Here is a 19931-nt window from a genome sequence, read left to right on the forward strand (position 1 = left end):
TTATTGTAGGTTGTCACATAGAATTGCTTTTGTATATACTGGTGATAAAGCCTTTATTTTATATGTGTTGTTTTTTTATGGAAGCACCAATTTCCAGCGCTGCACTTCTTTTTGGTAGTCATTAGCGCACAATGTGATGCTCGGGTAAAATAAAAGAAGTGGTACGATGTAAAGTATTAAAAACTGTTAAATTTCCGAAAAATGCTACTGGTTCCTGATACGAAATGTAAGACGCTGGAATGATTGTCGTTATCGCCACTATTTACTACGCCTTGCCGCTGTGCTCCAAGAAAAGCCCGATCAATTCCGCATTGCACTCTTCCCGAATTTTACGGACCGGCCACTTTTGACTGAGGGCGCGCCAGAGAAAAGGTCGTCCATCCAAGAAAAAGTGCTCTTCTTCTCTAACTGATGCCTGGCTACGTGAATTTTTGGGTGAACAAAATTTCGGTGCATATCAACCATGATATTAGCTAAGATAACAAATGTCTTTTTATTGCTACTCCAGGTGCAAATCTTCGCTGCCGCTGTAGTCACCGCCCTTGTGGCCAGTAACTTTTTTGCCGAAGATGCTGTAAAGAACAACAACAACAAAGCCGTGGCGTAGGACTCGGAGGCGTCGGTGTTCTGGGCGCAAGCGTGGGCGCCGGTCTAATCGGCGCCAGTCTGCCTGAAGGTGGCCTCGGTGGAGTTCCTCTTGGGGCAACTGCTCTCCGGGGAGCTGGTACAGCTGGTGCCGGTTCTGGGGCGATGGTATCGCTGGAGCTGGTCGCGGTGGTGCTGGTCTTACCAGTGCTGGGCTTGCAAGCCCCGCCTGCATCGGCAGTGAAGTTGTGGGCCCTGGAGTGGTCGGCACCCGAGGACTCGCTGGAGCCGGTCTTGGAAGTGGCATTGGTGGCGGTTTCCACTCAGGATCTGGCTCTTCTGCTGAAGCCACCTCGACAAGGTACAAGGGTTGTGCGTCTGGGTACGACCAGGGATCGGGAGCGTTCGCTGGTGTAGCTTCAAACCACAACTTTTATGCCTACAGTCACCACGGCGCTTACAGCCACAGCTCCGGATTCTCTTCTAGCGATAGCAAGAGCTTCGGCGAAGGCCACAATCAGGGCTTATACGGTTTAAACAACGGCGCGTTCGGACACCACAATCTAAAATAATAGGTGTGATCTTAGTCTTTTTGCGGGGGCAAGTCTTTGTTGCTGAGCTGTCACCTTTTTGGAGATAAGGTTACGCTGTTTCTTGGAGACTAAGTATTTAGGTTCTTGGACATAGCGTAATTTATGCTTCTAAAAGCCTAAACTTGTACTGCCGTAAGAAGAGTAACTTTGGGCCAGTTAGGTATAACATTGCACCTTTCTAAGATGGGTAAGTGTTTGTCTGAGGACAGCATAAACGTTTCTTGGCATGAAAGTTGCAAGTTCGCAATTTAATGGGTAAATTTATGCTACCTCTAGAAGTGCAAAGTAACTTTGTGGAATGCTAAACTTATACAGTCATAAACGAGGCAATGTTTGCACCCCTGCAGTGCAAGCTTATACCATCACATGATGGATAAATTTATCGTACTGGAACAAGGTAATGTCCTATTGCAAAGACTGTCTGTACACTGTTCTGTGGTACATATATACCGTCAACACAACAGTGTTATTGCCGTTCTGTAGCGTAAACATGCCCACTGAACGCAGGACTAAAGTTGACCCATATGGTATAAGCCGTAGTCTTTCTTGAAGTGCAGGCAGTATCGAAATGTTGCGATAAATCTCTCATGTAAATGGTCTGTGTCATCTGATTTTCGCGTGCAGGTACTACTGTAAAGTGCACAAACGATTCATCAAACAACTGAAGAAACATACCATCAAATTTGTTTTGCCGCATGCTACAAAATAATACAGCAATGACCCTGGCAGTCTTCCTCATACAGGTGGGGCAGTATGTATCCTGTATTTGACCTGCACAGAAAAAAACATGTAATAAATTTTGCAACCACAAAGCTCAGTACGACATGGCCATGGGCTTAATTAATTCAGGTCTAAAAATGTAAACTGCACAAAAGGCAGGGATACAGGGAGAGGCATGACTACAATGCCACAAGTTCAGGCTTTTGTTTATTATTGAGAATCAATATCAGAAAATATATGCAAGAAAAACAAAACCTGTCCTAAATAACAGCTGCTTAATCACTCACATATGCTGACATAATCACAGGGACACTGGGTTCTCGGGAAAAATTTAATGCTGTGGCCAACTATAGCAAAAACACTAAGGAATCAGAAAATCTAGAGTAATGTTCTCAGCTGCAAGGCCAAGCTGTAGGCATCCCGGATGCCAGACTAGTGGGATGGCCGTGTCAAGAGAAAGAAAAACACATGCACGAAATGGAAGCTACTAAAACGTGAGAAAATGACACACAATTTCACAAACACTTCCCTCCATTCTCATGCATTTAGTTCTTCATATTTAGAGTTATTAAGGTTTCATACAGCCCCTTCTAACAATATGGCTCTGCTCTCTGATGCCACTATATATTTTGTAGCCCATAGTGCGAATTTTCTTCCTAAAAGGGTATTGTACATGATTATCAGAGCGTCAGTGAGTGATACCTCCAGCTGTAATTTTTCAGTGTGTTGTGCTTTCCCTGCATATATTACCTTTGTATTCATTTCCTATGAGTAAACAGCATAAAGCTTGTGCTTGTGATGGCATTTCTGGGTACATTCCATTGTCACAGCCTTTTCATACAGTTTAAATTTCTGGAGAAAGACCTGGACATGCCACAAAGGCTATGCATTATAAATTTTAGTGTACCGCTTCTAGAAACAAGAAAAAGCTTTACGCTAAACGCGAAATAACAGCAAGGCCAACTTACAAATGTAAAAATTTTTTTACACTCATGTAGTAATGAGGTAACGTCACACACACAAAATAATATGGACCACATTATAATAAAGGTACCTTTTTTCACGTTCATAGCCTGTTTCATACTACACCTCTACATTATACCTGCGCAAAAAGCTTTGATTAAGGACCGGCCTTCACTGAAAGACTGCATTAACTACACAAGCAGCATAAAACTGTCTCCTTCTAAAGCACTATATTTGTTTGAGCAAATTACAAACTTCGACCTTTTATATAGATAGTGCTGCTTTATCCAATGCTTGCAGCATATGCAGCAGCAGTAATTCTCATGAATTAAATTTTGCTGGCACAGTACAATGCAACCTTTTTTAAACATCTTTTCAGATGCTTAGCTTAATGAAATTGTAAACGCTGACTTACAGCATGCAATAATGGCTATTAAAACGGTTGCCTTCCATATCTGCTGTCACGTGCAGGCCACGTGAGCTTAATTAAATTTTATGCTCACTCCAATGTGAAAATAAAACTACTATGGGTTCATGCGAGTTACTGGAAATTATTCGAGTCAGTGAACTTTGCGTTCCTACTGAAAAGGGAAGTGTAAACAGTGCAAAGAAGACTAACTACCTCACACAGCTGCAAATCACTACAAGATTTGTATGCATGCTAGTCATATTAGCTTGATAGTATGCCAGCCTGCCAAGCATTACCATAACGGTGCATGATTTTTTTCTTACCCTTCCAACAACACGAATTTTAGGCAGCACCCCTCAAACTAATTAAATATGAAATCTTTGCTGAAGTCCAGCCTACTTTTATAAAAAAAACTGCATTGAAACTTCATGCAGTAAAGAGAGGTCAGAAATATTAAAACCATTATTCAAAAATTATTTCACAACTAAGTCCTCAAAAACTGAAGAGCTCCAAAATCTGTGCAATAGAATGGCTGTAGCTGCACAACATAGCACACTACGTTCATTGATGGACATCAAGCAATGATGAACTTGCGACAATAACACAATTACATAACATACATAAAGGGCTTTCCTTTAACCCTTTTAACTGCTGTGGCTGATACGATGTTGCAAAAATCTAAGAGGAAACCAGCGGTGGATGCAGCAGATAAGGAAGGGAACGAAAGGGCAAGAATGAAAAGGCCTCAAGTGATACCATACTCTCACCGCGTGGCCTACAACTTAAAAAAAGTGGCCAACAAATACGACATTCCAGTTGTTTTTTCAGCGCCCTGCAGGCTGAAAGCCTATGCCCTAGAGTGACTGGTGAGGAGAGAAATAAGGGATGCCTAAAGAAGCACCAATTCCGGCATGTTGGTTGCAGTGTCCGAATCGTCTATGAGATACCCTTCAGTTGTGGAAGAGTGTATATTGGCCAGTCTCGACGTTGTTTGAATAAGCGCTTGCGGGAACACGAAAGATGCCTTGAGCAGGGGACCGGAACAAACTTGGCTGTTCATTGTAGATCCTGTGATCGGGTAGGGACATGCGTGCCATTATTAAAACATACACGGGTTATCGGAAGTGACAATGATGAGGCTTCTCGGGTGTTGACAGAGGCGTTCCACATCAGAAAGAAGGGATCTGTGTGTGTCAGCAGCCCCTCGGTGAAGTTGTACTCTAACGAGTACAAGTTTTTAGATAGGATTATCTAACAAGATGTGTGATCAACAGCGTCACTTGGCCTGTGCGCATGTACGCAGACTTCGGAATGTGAGAAGATTCTGAACTGGAACCAGTGTATAAAATGTCTGTTTCCTCTGGCAATAAATTTAGTTGAGAGTAGCGCTCCTTTGTATCAGTGTTCTTTCCCCGTTCATTCTTAGTTATTTTGCACTAAAAGCTTTTACTTTACTAATAACATACATACCACATAGTCTCGACCCCGTGCGGTTTTGAAGAAGTCAGGGTTAACTTAGGTGCCACGAGTGACAGTGCTTGCGCATCTTTACATCCCACCTTCTGCCAGGTGCACTGCAATACAGGCATAATTGATAGCATTAGTGTAACGGTTAGTGATAACTTGTTTATTAAACCACATAATGGCAGCACACATGCTCAAAAAACAACAGAATATTTTGAAAATGAGAAACTGCAACTTTTTAATCCAAATTTTTTCCACTGCAGCACTTGCCACATATTTATAAGAGGCGTAATTGTCGCAGTGCACTAGTTCATGCCAGACACCTGCTGGCACAGTAAGCCGAGACAAACTTCTATTGCACAATGGCTGAGTGCCAGCAAATTGTCACTAAGTTGTTAACATAATTAACATATTTTCTAACAGCAACTGCAGAAAGAAGAAAGAACTATACTGTTACTAGTGCTTACGAGATTGGCAGTATTCATAACAGAATTTCTTTTCCGTTGACAAATTACCCAAGCTCTATGGAACACGGAATAAAGTAGACATGCAAGACACGACAGGCACTGTCGCCTTAGTTTTAGCAAAGCTAAAACAGCGCTCATCCTGTCTTGCGTGTAAAAGTGTACAGTCTATGTCACCTCTCTTTGTGGTCTTGCATCTTGCTGAATACACCATAATTTGATGGCAGGAAACAGCTGGTATGAACAAACGAAAACGTCACTTACGTGTACATTTGAATTCGGCTCAAATAATCCGTACGATGAGTTCCGCCGCAAAGATCTGGTGTGCGCCGTTTCTTTCAGGCGTCGACTCTTTCGCGAAGATGGCGCTCACTGCAGCGTCACACATCGATGAAGCGTGCACAGTTAATTAATCTCTGAACACAACCGAACAGGAAACGCACAGGGGCCCGTAGAACACAAAAAGAGGAACGAGCGCCGCGACTCGCACGCACGGCATCCTGCAAAAAAACGTGGTAAACAGCGGCTTTGTCTTCGACTCTTGGGGACCAAGTAGCCAGTCCAAATAGGCAGGCACGGGACCTAACGAAAGACGGAATGCGTTTCTTTCTGAGAGAAGGAAATAACTACGAACCATTGCTTCGCGCCTTGGTTTCGTTCGGCCGGGGGACGTGCTTCCCTCTTCCCTTTTCTCCGCTGACTGGGGTAATGTCTGCATTCTCAGCAGTGTTCCAAGGTAAAGCCGCCCGCGTGCAGGGCGACCATGGTACCATGAGGCGACGGCCTTCGGTACTTACAGTGTGCGGGTTGCCTGCATTCTTTTCGCGTGCGCCTGTCTTCCATGCTCTCTGCCCATGTAGCACATATTTTGCCGCGCTTTCGGCATGCTCACAGCGCTTTCTTTCTCAGAGGCAAAAGCGCGGCGAGACTTGTCCTGGCAAGACTTGTGCTCCTCGTCCTTGCACGATGCATTTGAAGCTTTTAGGGCAGCCAGCTATTATGCATTATGAATTACGGAGATGCTTTCGTAAAACTGTGGTGTAGGCAACAGAATAGTTTTCAGAGTAGCTGCAGCTTTATGTTGCGAGCATCGTTGGGAAGTCCTCGATAGCTCTCATTTACTGCCGCATGTCGAAGGCACCGTGAAATAAGTATCATTAAACTGCACTTCTTGTACTTCTAAATCATTCATAGAACTGGCTAAGAAAGCGATGTAAATGCTAAAGCATTACTGATTCCACGTCGGATACAGTACTGATATGAAGTTTCAACTTTCTTTTTTGGTTCGGTCAGGCGAATCCGAAGAGAGCAAAAACCCACCTCTGTTCAAAGGTAGTTTAATTCAAGAAAAATAGATACAGCTATAGAAATAGCGATTTAATAAACCCGCACCGAGTGATCAGAAGTTTCAGGCGAGCAAAGGGGATTCAAGGCATTTGAACTTTTGAAGAAGATGGCGCAGAAGAGGGTTTCAAACGGCAGTCACCTCTGCTGATGGAGCAGTTCTCACCTCTCGTCGCTCGAGTGTGCGCGAACTTCCCGAAATATTTTCAAATATCGGTCAACTGAGCCAAAATTAGGCACTGCGATATGCCAGCCCAGGCACCCATTGAGACGCTTCAACCGACGTGTGATTCGAGCGATTCCGTCTATTACACGCATTTTCATTTCATTCAATATCGGAAACTACCACCGCTGAATTTATGTTTTTGTTAAAAATTGGTTCATCAGTGCGACACAATGTGTCCTTTAGCTCAATGTTATTTAGCTCAAGATAAAAGTCTCAGTCATCCGAAGCAACTTAGGATGATGACGAAAAACCGGTCTGTTTATACGTTTTAGTTTCATTTATTTACGAGCTTGGGTCTTCTGGTTGAGCCTATCGAGTGGAATGTACTGTTTAGTTCTTTAAAAGAAAAAGTTATTTCTTGACCCCTGAACCATTCCATCAGAATACACAATGCACTGCCGTAATATTAGCGCCTTGATTACTATTTCCTGTGGCACCCGGGTTGTCGCTGAATTCGATGCTTTCATAATGCTACAATTCTGGAAAAAAATTGGAGGCAATCAACTATATTTCTGCCTATCAATACCACTTGACTGCATTAAAGCTGCGCCAAACAACCAAAAAGCTTAAATTTACGTACCCTGAGTTTAAGCTAATCTCTTCTCTTCTAAGCGTGCAGCACAATTTCAGCCGCAAGAGAGGTTCCTAATAGACTTAAATTGGGTTGGTCACCTCGCTCCCTGTTCATCAATTTAAAATAAGCTGAAATTGAAGAGGTTCTATGGGATTCAACACTTGTACGCGCCAAAACGTGATCAGGAAATGCAGCTATCTCGAAAACTGATTATTGTGGGCTTCGCTACCTTGTGCCGAGAGAAAGGATCCGTAAACTTGTTGGAAAGGAAACGTCGGAATGTCTTTTACGCTGCGTTCAGGAGTTTCCGAGCAGCTGTACAAATGCTGGTGATCTCATAGCAGTTCAGCAAAAATGCAGCTCCGAGACCTGGCTCGTGTCGTATTAAAAGTACTCTAAACAAAAAAGTAGTTATATATATGGAATGTTCAGTCCACGTTCACAATGCAGTTTAGCTGCAGAATTATGCTTTCCCTAGTTTCTCGCATTTTTGTTTTCCAGCGTTGTCAGTATTAGTGGTGAAGATGACGCATTTATCAGCGAGTAGGGCTCATTTTCGTTGAAATGGAGCAGAATTATGAGAGTGAAATTTATTCCGGGTTTGCCTTGCATTGCAATATATCTACAGTTATTGTAAAATTACTGGGTCAACAGTCTCGCTCATTCGGCAGATTTTGGTTTATAACTTGTATGCATGTTAACTCGAAACCTTTTTTGTTATTTTTCTGGCATCACTGATATTTCAGTTTGGACCCGAGTGACTGCAACGAGCAACGCACTACCGATAACATTCTTGACGGGTGCAAGGTACGATTTGGCTCGTGTCTCATGAGTCTCGTGAGAGAGCATCGTTCAGATTTCGTGCAACGCTGTGTCGTTTCATTTGCTCAGGAACACGAGCCACAACCAGGGTTTGCATGAAACGCAGTGCACGTAATTCTAAACTGTACGGTGGGAATATTTTCATGCGTGAGAGTTGTCGTGGCCGATCGCGGCCAATGCACCTTTTTCCAGTAACGTTCTGTGCATCCGCCAAGCTTCCTCGTCCGCCATTATTGCAGGCCATGTTAGGCGGAAATGGGGAGAAGATCGCTGCACGTGTTCTTCCAAGAAGGAGCTTCCGATCTCTCGTAGAAGCGAGGGGGCGCTATCAGTTTCACCAGCGCGGATGAAAAGGATCAATGCAGTGGAGAGCGTGTGTCCACAGAGGACTCACGCCTACCTATTCTGGCTAGGCGAAGCCAGCGTAGCTCTTAACAATTGTCCTCAAAATAACACCGCCACCACGCTTTCGGAAGAGGAGCGTCTTCAAAAGAGAGGAGGCGTTGAGAGCTGATTTTAACAGAGCAAAAACAGAGTGGAAGTTTTCTGAAAGAGACTAACGGCCTCCCCGTGGGTGTTAACAGAGTGCATCGTTAATCCATGCGTCTTTAGATAGCATAACTAGTGCAGATTCACCCTTTTTACCCCCTTTTTTTTTTTAGTGCAGGCCGGCTTCGGGCAGTCCTCGTTCGAAAAGGCGGCCGGAGTTGGTGTTGGGGGCGTTGGTGCGCATGGCTGAAGGCAAGTAGTTCCTAAGGGCACAACAGTCCCGCTTGAGTGGTGATTGAGTCATTGATCAAGTAGAACAAACACTGAGAGCTAGGTTATTATATTATTCATATGGTTTTGTCAGGAGCGCGGAGAGGAGGTCAAATTTTGAGTGTAGCTCTTAAGCGCCCATTCGTTCTGGAATCCAGCTCTGCTTTCTGCGGACATTGTGCACTAAACCCAATCACTCGGATTCGTTGTTTCAGCGAATAAAGTTGCTTTTGGGCATCTACTTTTTCTAAACTGTCATATAAAATTGCTTGTGAGAATGCTGGTGATAGAGGCTTTATTTTATATATGCTGTTTTTTCATTGAAGGTGCTATTTCCAGCGCGGAACTTCTTTTTGGTGTTCATTACCGCGCGCATTGTGATATTCAAGTAAAATAAATGAAGTGCAACACAGTAAAGTGCTAAAAACAATACATTTCCGAAAAATGCTACTCCTTCATGATACGAATTGTAACGGCGTCTCTCATAGCCTCAGTCGCTTTGGGACGTTAAACCCCAATAAACCAAACCAAACCTAAGACGCTGGAATGATTTTCTTTATGGCGTCTATTTACTAAGCTTTGCCGCGTATGCAGAACAAGAAATATTACCGACAACGTATCACTGAAACCTGGAAAAATTTATTCAGTCACGAAGTTGAGAGAAGGCTGGACATTTATTATCGACGATTAAAGCCTATGTAACTTGCAGCAGCAACTGAGTTTTGCGACTTCCATCACGGAAGCTTCCAACTCATAACACACAGCCTCGAGAGCACCTATTCTTTCGTCACCTCACTTTTCAGCAGACTGCGTTAGCTAATAAATGATGTAGCGTTGGGTGCGTTCTCAGGCTGCCTTGTGGGTGGTCCTCGTGACAGGAGGTATCGCAGCCTTTTAACCTGATAAAGAACTCGACAATATAAAAAGACGCTCTGTGAGAAAAGCAGCCCGACACGGAAACGATGCAAGAAATCGACCATTTATTGTCGAAGAATTTCGATCACTACGATGAAATTACGTTCACTTGTCAAGCATTCTTGGAGAAACATTTTTAATATTAGAAGAACAATTCGAAAGCATTCCTGTCCCATGAGTGGGGTGTACATGAACTGCCATCAGAGCGTGTCATGAGAGCATGTCCGCACGAGAATGGCCATTCGAAAAAGATATTCGCTGGCATTGCGCTTCGAACCAAGGCCCTCTGTGTGCCAGGCGGGAAGCAACGCTTCCGCCACGAAGCGTTTTCTTTCAAACGTAGTATTTATTACATGAACTATCTGCGAACGTTAAGAAAACAGTGGAAAATCAACACACCTACGCAACGAACCACGACAGAAGAGTGAAGTAGGAGCACATAGCTAATACACCATAAAACGACACATTTAAGTAACAAAGAACTTGAAAAAAGGCATGTGCCACGAAGGGTCGCTGGTTCAGGCGTGTTAGACGGACACTAAGTGAACGCGATGTGGTGTGTACGACGGTAAAATGCGTCGGGAAGGTGTGCTCATGTTAGACAAGAATGACTTACAAAAAAATGTTGCTGACGTCATCCAATGATGACATGAAAAGCGTAACGTGGCAACTTTTATTTGCAACAAAAAAGTTGCCGACGTTCAAACGCAAATTCTTTGGTATTTCTCCAATGCAGCAGACAGCAGTGCTGTAAGATAGTGTTATGCAAATATTGAAGGTAATGGTCCGTTCTTCTATACGATTAGAGACATCTTTTATTGCGAAGCAATACTACTTTAGCTACCACCTCAGCCCGTCAAAACGCGAGGCGGTGGTAGGCACGGTTGACCTTTAGCATGACGTCTGGTGTGACGTCAGACCATTTGTGTAAAAACGGGGCCCCATCTCACGCCGTCGCGATGCGAGGCGGTAGGCAAGGAGCGGCGGTCTAACTCCCGCTCCTCTCACCAGGGGCGCCTCGTTCGGAGTGACGTAACACCATCTGTGTAAAAACGAGGTAGGGTCTAGCCACCCTAAAACGGGGCCCCATCTCACGCCGTCGCGATGCGAGGCGGTAGGCACGGAGCGGCGGCCTAACTCCCGCTCCTCTCACCAGGGGTGCCGCATTCGGAGTGACGTCACACCATCAGTGTAAAAACGGGGGCCCGGCTCGAGCCGTCGCAGTGCGAGGCGGTAGGCACCGACTGTGGTTCGGCCTCTCGTGAGGCTTGAGAGATGCCGCCTCAAGCAAGCAAGACACTTCGGCAGAATGCAAAGAGGAAGCAACAGCGGTACAATAGCAGAACCCACGTATTGCTTCGCAATTACCAGGCTTAACCAAGCTAAGCCGTCACCAATTTTCTTTTCAAGCTTTCCGATCGCTCACATCGAGCAGTTAAGACCACCACCATAGAAGACCAATGGGGAAAGTTTTTGACGATAACACGAACGATAATAGCAAAAAAAAATTCAATCCTGCTCAGCGGAGACCTGCGAATATAGTGTTGTTTGTTACAGTGAAATCTTACAATATATGAAAAAATTGCGTTCATAAACTTTTCTCGTTGACAGAAACTTTGGTCCAGAACTGTTCCAGAGAAATGCTGTCAAGAAGGTGTATTCCACTCATGAACGCAATTCATGACTTTATGACGGTCTAGGATACCTTAACTTAAATATATGTGCTAAAAATAGAAGTTATCCCACTTTGATATAAAGCGCCATACTATAAATAATGAACTATTTTTTATTGCTGCGTTGTCTATAATATAGATAAATAAGATAATTGATCCCTGTAAGCTGCAGTAAGGCTACACTCCCTGGAATTGCAAGCATTGGCTTAAATTTAAGCGTCTTGGTTTAGAAAATGAAGATTAAGTACTACAACGTCGGAGCATTGTTGTTATACACGAGCAATGCAACTATCAAACAGTCAAAAAGATCAATTTTTTTTAGGTGTAGTAGCTTCGATGCGATAACAGTGAAGAGTGGCGCGTTGTCACAAGCACAACCCACCTTAGAGCCTCACTCGTCCACGTTGTCACGAGGTCGGAAAGGCGCTGTAGTGCTGTAGCAATTTCCCCGATGATCTTGACGGCACGTAGAAGATTGCTTGCAGTAGTCCGAACAATGCTCCGATTCTTCAGTTTTTTTTTTTTGCAAAATGAGAAGGCTGTAATGTTCCTAACGAAAGGCCGTCGGCCCGGTTCTAATTACTGGCCACATGACGATGAACTGGTAGTATATAGTTAATGTGAATTACAGGGCGAGTAACTTTATTGCAAGTAACGATAGCACAAATATGAAAATGGCAGGATAAAGCTTGGTATTTTAGTGATTTTGCTGTATTTTGATTTATAGGTGCATGAGAATACAGTGCCCATAACAGTACCATAATTAACAGATTTTATCTGTTGTCACGAGTTCCTCCTTCAAATCCGGTTAAAATAAGCATGAAAAGAAATAACAAAGGGGTCTAGCGAATATGACCTTCCGTATTTAGAAGCTCCAAAGCTGTAACGAACTACATTAAATTACACGCCGTTACAACAGACTACACTCGATTAAGACTTTTCCGTCTATACACTAGTAGAAGACCGGTTATGTTCTTCATTCCTAAGCAAATATGCCGTATTCCGCAAAAATGTACGATTACCCAAACTGCGAAACCAATGATAGTATATATATGTACAATTACCCAAACTGCGAAACCAATGATAGTATATATGACTGCCCCTCAGGATTCAACCCGCGTCCTAGGCTTACAAGACAGCGACAAAATATCAGGAAGCGGAACCTCACAGTAGCTCCCATTAAAAGCACATATTAGCATGCAACGGAGTGAGGGGTTGAAACGTCGGTGCTTCGAATGCCTATACCTGAAGCTGACTACGCAACGAACCGATTTTCAGCCTTTCGCGAGTTCCCCTGCGTGCTTATATAACCTTGGCATATTGTGTTTAAAGCAGCTGCTCCGGAGTGCTATAGACCTATATTTAGGTAAATCTCGCCACAAGGCTGGCTACGTTTTCCCGCTCACACGCTACCCAATAAATGGTGGGCTTGCACTTCAAGCTCAAGAAAGCTGCGTTAAGCTTGGAAGCCAAAAATAACTGCCTCCATCACTTTCGCGACGCACTCCATGGAATAGAAGTGTGGGCTGTACGTGGTGCCCTATTTCACGGACCACAGCAGTTCTGACCGCTATAAAGATTGCGCAGTAGGAATATGTCCAACGTTCTTGGACAAAAGTTTCGAATATTGAAAAATTGTGAGATTCTTTTTTAAAACTATTGAAGTTAATGATCCATTTTTCCTATGTGCAGCAAAATCTTTTAAAGTTTTTGAATCACTGGCATCCAGCAGTGAAGTTTGCAGTAGAAAACCAATGGGCAACGCTTTCGGCAACAGCAAAAACGTTAATAGGAAAAAAATGTAAGCCTGTCCAGGGTGTGTTGCTGGGCAAGTTGGTTCCACATCCTCAACATGCCGCGCTGACAGACGAGGGACGAAGGAGAGACGAGACACACAGGGCGCTGAACTAACAACTAATTTCGAAGGAGGCCGATCCGCATGTTTTATACAGCACAAAAAAATAACCGTGATTGTACGGAACACGCGGAAATCAAGGCAAAGAAAAATAAAACCAAAGGAAACAGGGTAAACGCGCAGGCGCATATTGACTCATATACAATACAGAAGCAAAAAAGCATTCTGGTCGGCCAGGTGCCAGGCCGACCAGAATAAATGAATCCTTCCTGGGATTTTTTGCTTCTGTATTGTGTGAGTCAATATGCGCCTGCGTGCTTACCCTCTTTCCTTTGGTTTTATTGTTCTTTGCCTTGATTTGCGCATGTTCTCTACAATCACGGGTTTCTTTGTGCTGTATAAAACGTGCCGATCGCCCTCCTTTGAAATTAAGGTTGTTAGTTCAGCGCCCTATGTGTCTCGTCTCTCCTTCTTCCCTCGTCTGTCAGCACTGCATGTACTATCGGCAGCAAAAGTTTACAGGACGTGGGCATGCGGAAAAAAATTTATTCCGCCGCAGTTGTCCCAAGCCAGTCGCTGAAAAGTATGAAGATGTCAAGAAACATACGTGTTCCTTCCTCTGGTAATAATACCTGGCGATTTGGTCGCGAGGTACAGCTGTAATAAATGTTCTTCCGAAAACTCGCGTCCCGCAGACTTTTGCTGCCGATAGTACAGTAAGCCTGTCGAAGGGAGATGTGCGAATATAGTGATTATTACAGCGAAATCTTGCTATATGTGAAAAACTACGTTCATAAACTCTTAACCGTTCAAAAATTCTTTCTTTCACGATTGTTGGGTATTATCTGATTAATATAAAGCTAGACCATTCTGAAAATCATTAGAAGTGACCGAGTACAATGAAATTACGAGTGTTGTAGTCTGCATAAAAATCATGAGCAGACTACCATGTTTCACAGCCTTAAAGTACGTTTTTTTTTCGCGCTCCTGGATTATTTACTTAGCGTAGACGCATCATTAACAGTAGCCACGCTCTGGCCGTATTATTTCTCACTAATTCGTGTATCGCTCCTTAAACTCCATGCGGCCTCGAGTCCATCCTCGTAAAATAAGTTATGTCCTCCTCATGCTGTATCGGTTCTATGGTTACTTCCCTGGCTGCACAAATGGCGGATTTTTTAATATTCTGCGAGGTGTAGAATCTGTGCGTTAGCGACTGTACCTGCTACAAAGCAACCAAATCCTAATATACAAGAGAAACGAAAACATTCTCCTGCTGGGAGCTTAGCTGATGCCTTGCGCAGCCGGTTCTGGAATTTTGGCCCCGCGTTCTTCCTGCTTTTTTTTTTCAGGTCTGCTATATGCTGATGTGAAGGCTGAGTATTCATAAACTGCAGTTAACTCCTGAGAAGCGCCTAATTCAGTCGGGTCTTGCCTCTAACTGCATACGTGGGCATGCCTGCATGCCCACGCATGCACGCATGCATACCTTCCCGCCGGAACTGGCGCTGCGGCTTCGACATAGCCGATGGTTTTCGGCCGTTAGTGAAGAGATTCAGAGAACATTCGCTTATCAAATATGTGGAGCACGTACGCTTTATCACTGTGCATGTTGCTACCGTTCTTAGAGAGAGAGAAAGCTACTTCAGCTGCTAGCCGAATCGATCGTGGCGAGACGCTTGGTTACTTGATTTGATAGCGCCCTGTCATAAATGTAAATAAGCGATAAAGATTAGCCGGTGGGGTCTCAGGTAATACTCAAAGCAGCAAACTCGGCCTAGGTATTCTGAAAGGGATGACATGGCACTTTTGGAGTTTGGTTAAACCGGTCGCTGCTAGGTAGATCTCAAGAAAGCTCTCCGCGACGGAAGAAGTCACCGCGCAGCGGTCAGTGTTATTTGTGAATTAAAACAAGGTAAACAAGTGGAACGCTCATTCTCCGCCGCTCAGGAAGGAAGGAGCAGCGAGTGGTACTTGTAGTGCATGAAGTGCGTGAGTGGTGTATGCAGTGCGTGATTTTGTTGTCAAGTATGAAACAAAAGCAATTGGTTGTGCAACGTCCCAAAGAGACTCAGGCTATGAGAGATGCCGTAGTGAAGGGCTCCGGAAATTTCGACCACCTGGGGTTCTTTAATTCTGTAAACTGTAGTCATTCTACATTCCCTAGAATTGTAAGCATTGCCTAAAAAACTTGGTCCACACAAAGGATGGGTGCTTCCTGTCACTGCAACGAGACTGTGTGCAAAACGCAGCATCTTGGTTTAGGAAATGATAGGTAATTACTACAACCTCGGAGCGTTGTTGTTGAACGCAAGCAATGCCACTATGAAACAGTCAAACAGATTAAATCTTTCGAGGTGTAGTAGCCTGGTTTAGTTGGTTTACGGGGGTTTAAAGTCCCAAGGGAACTGAGGCTATGAGAGACGCCGTAGTGAAGGGCTCCGGAAATTTCGTCCACCTGGGGTTGTTTAACGTGCACTGACATCGGCCAGAACACGGGCCCCTAGAATTTCAGCTCCATCGAAATTCGACCGCCGCGGCCGGGATCAAACCCGCGTATTTCGGGTCAGCAGCCGAGCACCATAACCACTGAGCCACCGCGGGGGACGAAATAAAAGCAATTGCACTGATATGTGACATTACACTGTCCCGCGGAGACACTCTTAACAGGTATCTTTTGCGTATAGCTTGGTGTGATTTACGTTCACAAGACGAAATGTGCTCAACTTGCTTGCGGCGTTTCCTGGAGCACCACTCGTAAGAGGTTAGTGGTGACTGAAACTGCTCCCCAAATAGCGTTCTTTATGAAAGCTACGACTGTTTTCGTATGGCAGGCTAGAAAATTCAAAGAGCAAAATACGCAAAATTATTAAACTAGGTGCAGAGAAATTTTTGCAGCGGAGATGAGCAGCCTGTTGATGTTTCGCATTTGTTTGTGAAGTGTTCAATAGAACTAACACCTGTTTCGAATATCTAGTGTAGCCTTGGAAATGGCTTCAACTTGTACAATCGATGCAGACATGAGCGAAAATATAGTTGTGACTAGTGCGTAACAGTTTTCTGCTAGTCTGTGGAATGAATAAAACGTTATGCAGGTATGTATTGTGCTTCGAGGCTTCGTTTGACTAAGCGTGTGTAAAGTGATTAACGGCTTAGATTTTTTTCACGTTTTCAATTACGTTTTTTAACAGACCAGAGCAACACTGTGGGCTTTCAAGTCCCGCCGTAGGGGAACCCTGAAGCAGATGTATGAAGATCGTAAGCGTACAATGAAGTTTTTGAGTACATGAGGTCCTTTGCAGTTCTTTTCTGTCAGAATTACTAGTCTGGTCCTTGCGTGTGTCCAATGTTTCTTTATGCGAGACATTCAATTCAATTGTTTTTTTTTAATATTTCACATCTGATTATGGGACCGCTTACTTTTCCCGTCAGTGTTACTGCCAAAGCATGATAAGATGTTGGTGTAAAAGCAAGAACAGAGAAACCTCTCTTTAGGGTGTGCACCGTTGCAAGGCAAAACAGTGTGAGATCGCGGGAAACATGATAAACAGCACATTACGCCGGAGCAGTCCCATATTACCATTTTCATGCCGCCAGGAGAACGGGTGGCACTACTGACGCTGGAAAAGAGGAGCAGGTGAAGCGATGAGTAAGCAAGGGGAAGAGTGAAAACCGTTTCGCTTCTGACGCAAATGGAATAGAGGCAGAGCAGACAGGTGGAGGGTAACCTTGCGAGGGCCAAGGATATCTTGCGTAGGCCGGCCTAAACGTGCTGGTCATGAACGTAGCACGTAGTGTTTGACAGGATTCGTCACTGCGTTGTGACTTTTTTGTGTTTTTCTTTCTTGTGAAAGCCTGGCCTCTTGGGTAGATGGTATAAATAGTGGAGTCCGCACAGTGCGGCAAGTCAGTGCTTACCAAAAGCCAGCACCGGTGGTACTAGGAGTTGGTGTTCCACAGGGACGTTGACAACAGGCCCCATTTTCAACCATGAAGGTAAATATTGGAATCTACGTTCGTTGTCTCGGTGTTTTGACGAAGCACTGTGTTATGTCGTCTTGTTTCCCGGAGGTACTGTATATTTTCTCTAATATAGCCGGCATATATAACTGCAATAGCTGCATTCGAGAATTCATCTTTTGCTGTGACCTGTTCGAAAAGTGCGTTTATGCGTGTTTGAATGTTGGAAAATGCAGTCATTTTAAGGTTAGTGAAGACACACGTATCGTACTTATTTCTTTGTAGCGTCGACATACGGGTGCTGCCATTACTTGCGCTTTTCATCTCAAAAATCTATCCACGTTTCAAGTACCGTGCCCCTAAGGTAGCTCAGTTTCATTCTCTTTTCTTTCACTCACATTTACACGCTTGATTATGTAAAGAAGAATTTGATAAGGTTGTACGGCTGTTAAAAAAAAAGACTGATAGTACTATTCCGCTACCTAAATATACTAAAAGATGTGTTCAATCTCAGGCAAACGAAATATATCAACTCAAACGAGCATGAAAGGGATGGAAAAATCAATATGTTATGCTCTGGAGCCGCCCTAGTCCATGTGAGCTCGCTTTTTTGCGAACCTCGAAAGAAAGCTCGTAGCCATGCTTATAAGTGATGGACCACTTAATACGTTTGGCTGGGCTGGTTGCGGCTGGCATTAGATATACCATGGAAGAAAACATGATAGAAATTTCGCTAGAAAGCTTTCACCCACAAAACCGCATTTTAGCGTTTTTTTTTACATCACCCTAGTGAATGTAGTGCGCACGCAATCTGTACGATAAAGAAAGTGATGAGAGGCTCAGGGTTGCGATTTTTTACATGATAACAACGCCCAGTGTAGTGATCACGTAAAGATATGAAGAAAAGTTTGGCGCGACGCTAGCAGACCTGAACAAACATGGTGTGTGTACCCTCAGTCTCTCAACGTTCAAAAAAATGCGTCATTGTCATGTTATCAACATTTAACACATTTAACAGTATTCATTCACCCTGAACCACACAGTTACGAGTTGTACTTTCTCACTGCTCAGTTCTTCGCTACTCTCGCTCTCATGGGCTTCATGGTGTGCACTGCCTTCGCTGAAGAAGTGATCATAAAAGACGTCAAGGAAGTCAAAGAAGGCCCTGAAGAACCTGCTGTCCTCCTGGGAGGCTACGACGTCGTTGTGGTCCCCAACCTAGTGGCCCCCGGACTGGTAGGCTACCCCGCGCTGGTTGGACCCGGCCTCGGTTACGGCATTGACTTCCAGTCGGGATACGATGCTTTTGCCCGTGGACATAAGTCTGGATTCCAGAAGGACGCTGCAGCGCACAACCAGGGATCCAGCGATTTTGCTCGCGGCACGTTGCACAGGACCTACAGCGCCTACAAGAACAACCAGGGATACAGCCACAGCTCCGGTTTCTCGGCCACTGATAGCAAGAGCTACGGGGCTGGCCGTCAACAGGCATCTTCGGGACATAAGGGTGGTGAAGCCGGCCATCACTCCGGATTCGGTCAGTCCTCCTTCGGAAAGGCTGCTGGTGTTGGCCCCGCGGCAGTCGCACTGCAGGGGTAAAGGTAGGCACCATTCGTCCAATATTAAGAGCAATGAATAGTGGTGATTGAGGCCATTCGGTTGCTTGTACTTGAAAAGCGCTAGAAGATGTAAACAACTAGCGAAGTAAGCCATCATGAAATTAGAGAAAACATAATTCAGTGCAAGTTAACAAGAAACTAGCGCAAGTTATATCCAATTATACACAGTAAAACGCTGGCTTGGCTACACTGGCTTTTAAGTGTCCACGAAATCGCCACGTACAATCATTTACTGTCATCCTGTGACATCGTAAACAGGAATGCGTCTTCATAGCATACATGCCGAGGACCTAATAGCACCTTGGCCAATATTTTTTTCTTTGTCGCTTCGTAGAAGCCTTCTTTGAAATATGTGACAATCCAACAATCTTAGAAATATATGGTGTGAGAAAATCGCCTTCCTAACCCATTATAATTACTGCCTTGTATATTTGTACTTTTATCTTTGCTGCTATATTTCGGTAAAAAAGTTACAGCTACATTCTCATTGAAGTCATCAGGTCCTTAGATGTTCGAGCACCAGCAAAACCGTAGCATGAACCCTGCATCGGTAATATCTATGTTCGGTGTCCTGTATCACTGGTACTGAACTTCAGCTCGGGCCACTTAACCAGAAAACAGATTCTCCAAGCCCTTCTGCCATAAGCAGCTAACGGGAGCAGAAGTGTAAATCGCTCACGCCTTGCTGCGGCATGTAAACAGCTTTGGGAACGCGGCTTCAACTACTATAGCCACTACTACGCCATCTACTTCTACTACCAAAGCTTCTACTGAAGATTCTACTGCCGCTCCAGGACATTGCGACGCATTACAGACTTACCATCTTTTGCTCAAAAGTCATTAAATTGTTGTGTTGCCTGCCCGTTTTCTTAAGCTTAAGAGCAGCCTGGTTACGGACCGAGTAAAATTCTAAACCTCGTGTTTCCCTGTGCCTCTCCCTCTTTGTTTTTCAGAAGTTCCACCGGGCCACGGCTGTCTCCGTTTCG

General features: G+C 44.3%; 1 protein-coding gene across 1 annotated transcript; it reads left to right on the forward strand.

The window, feature by feature from the left end:
- Nucleotides 1-750: 750 nt before the first annotated feature.
- On the forward strand, nucleotides 751-18925 carry LOC149353781 (uncharacterized). The gene is made up of 3 exons (XM_089575862.1): nucleotides 751-946; nucleotides 8827-8889; nucleotides 18345-18925. The coding sequence occupies exons 1-3, from the start codon at nucleotides 751-753 to the stop codon at nucleotides 18923-18925; spliced, it is 840 nt and encodes a 279-aa protein (XP_089431988.1).
- The last annotated feature ends 1006 nt before the right edge of the window (nucleotides 18926-19931 follow it).

This window comes from Amblyomma mixtum, chromosome 3 (assembly GCF_055824585.1).
Source record: "Amblyomma mixtum isolate Tamu chromosome 3, ASM5582458v1, whole genome shotgun sequence".
NCBI classification, from domain to species: Eukaryota; Metazoa; Arthropoda; class Arachnida; order Ixodida; family Ixodidae; genus Amblyomma; species Amblyomma mixtum.

Bases quoted from the DNA above. Each gene is read 5' to 3' on its own strand.
- LOC149353781 (XM_089575862.1), top strand. From the start codon at position 751: ATGGTATCGCTGGAGCTGGTCGCGGTGGTGCTGGTCTTACCAGTGCTG. The intron at 947-8,826 runs GTACAAGGGTTG...TTTTTTTTTTAG, and splicing joins GCTGAAGCCACCTCGACAAG to TGCAGGCCGGCTTCGGGCAG. The intron at 8,890-18,344 runs GTGCGCATGGCT...CACATTTAACAG, and splicing joins AGTTGGTGTTGGGGGCGTTG to TATTCATTCACCCTGAACCA.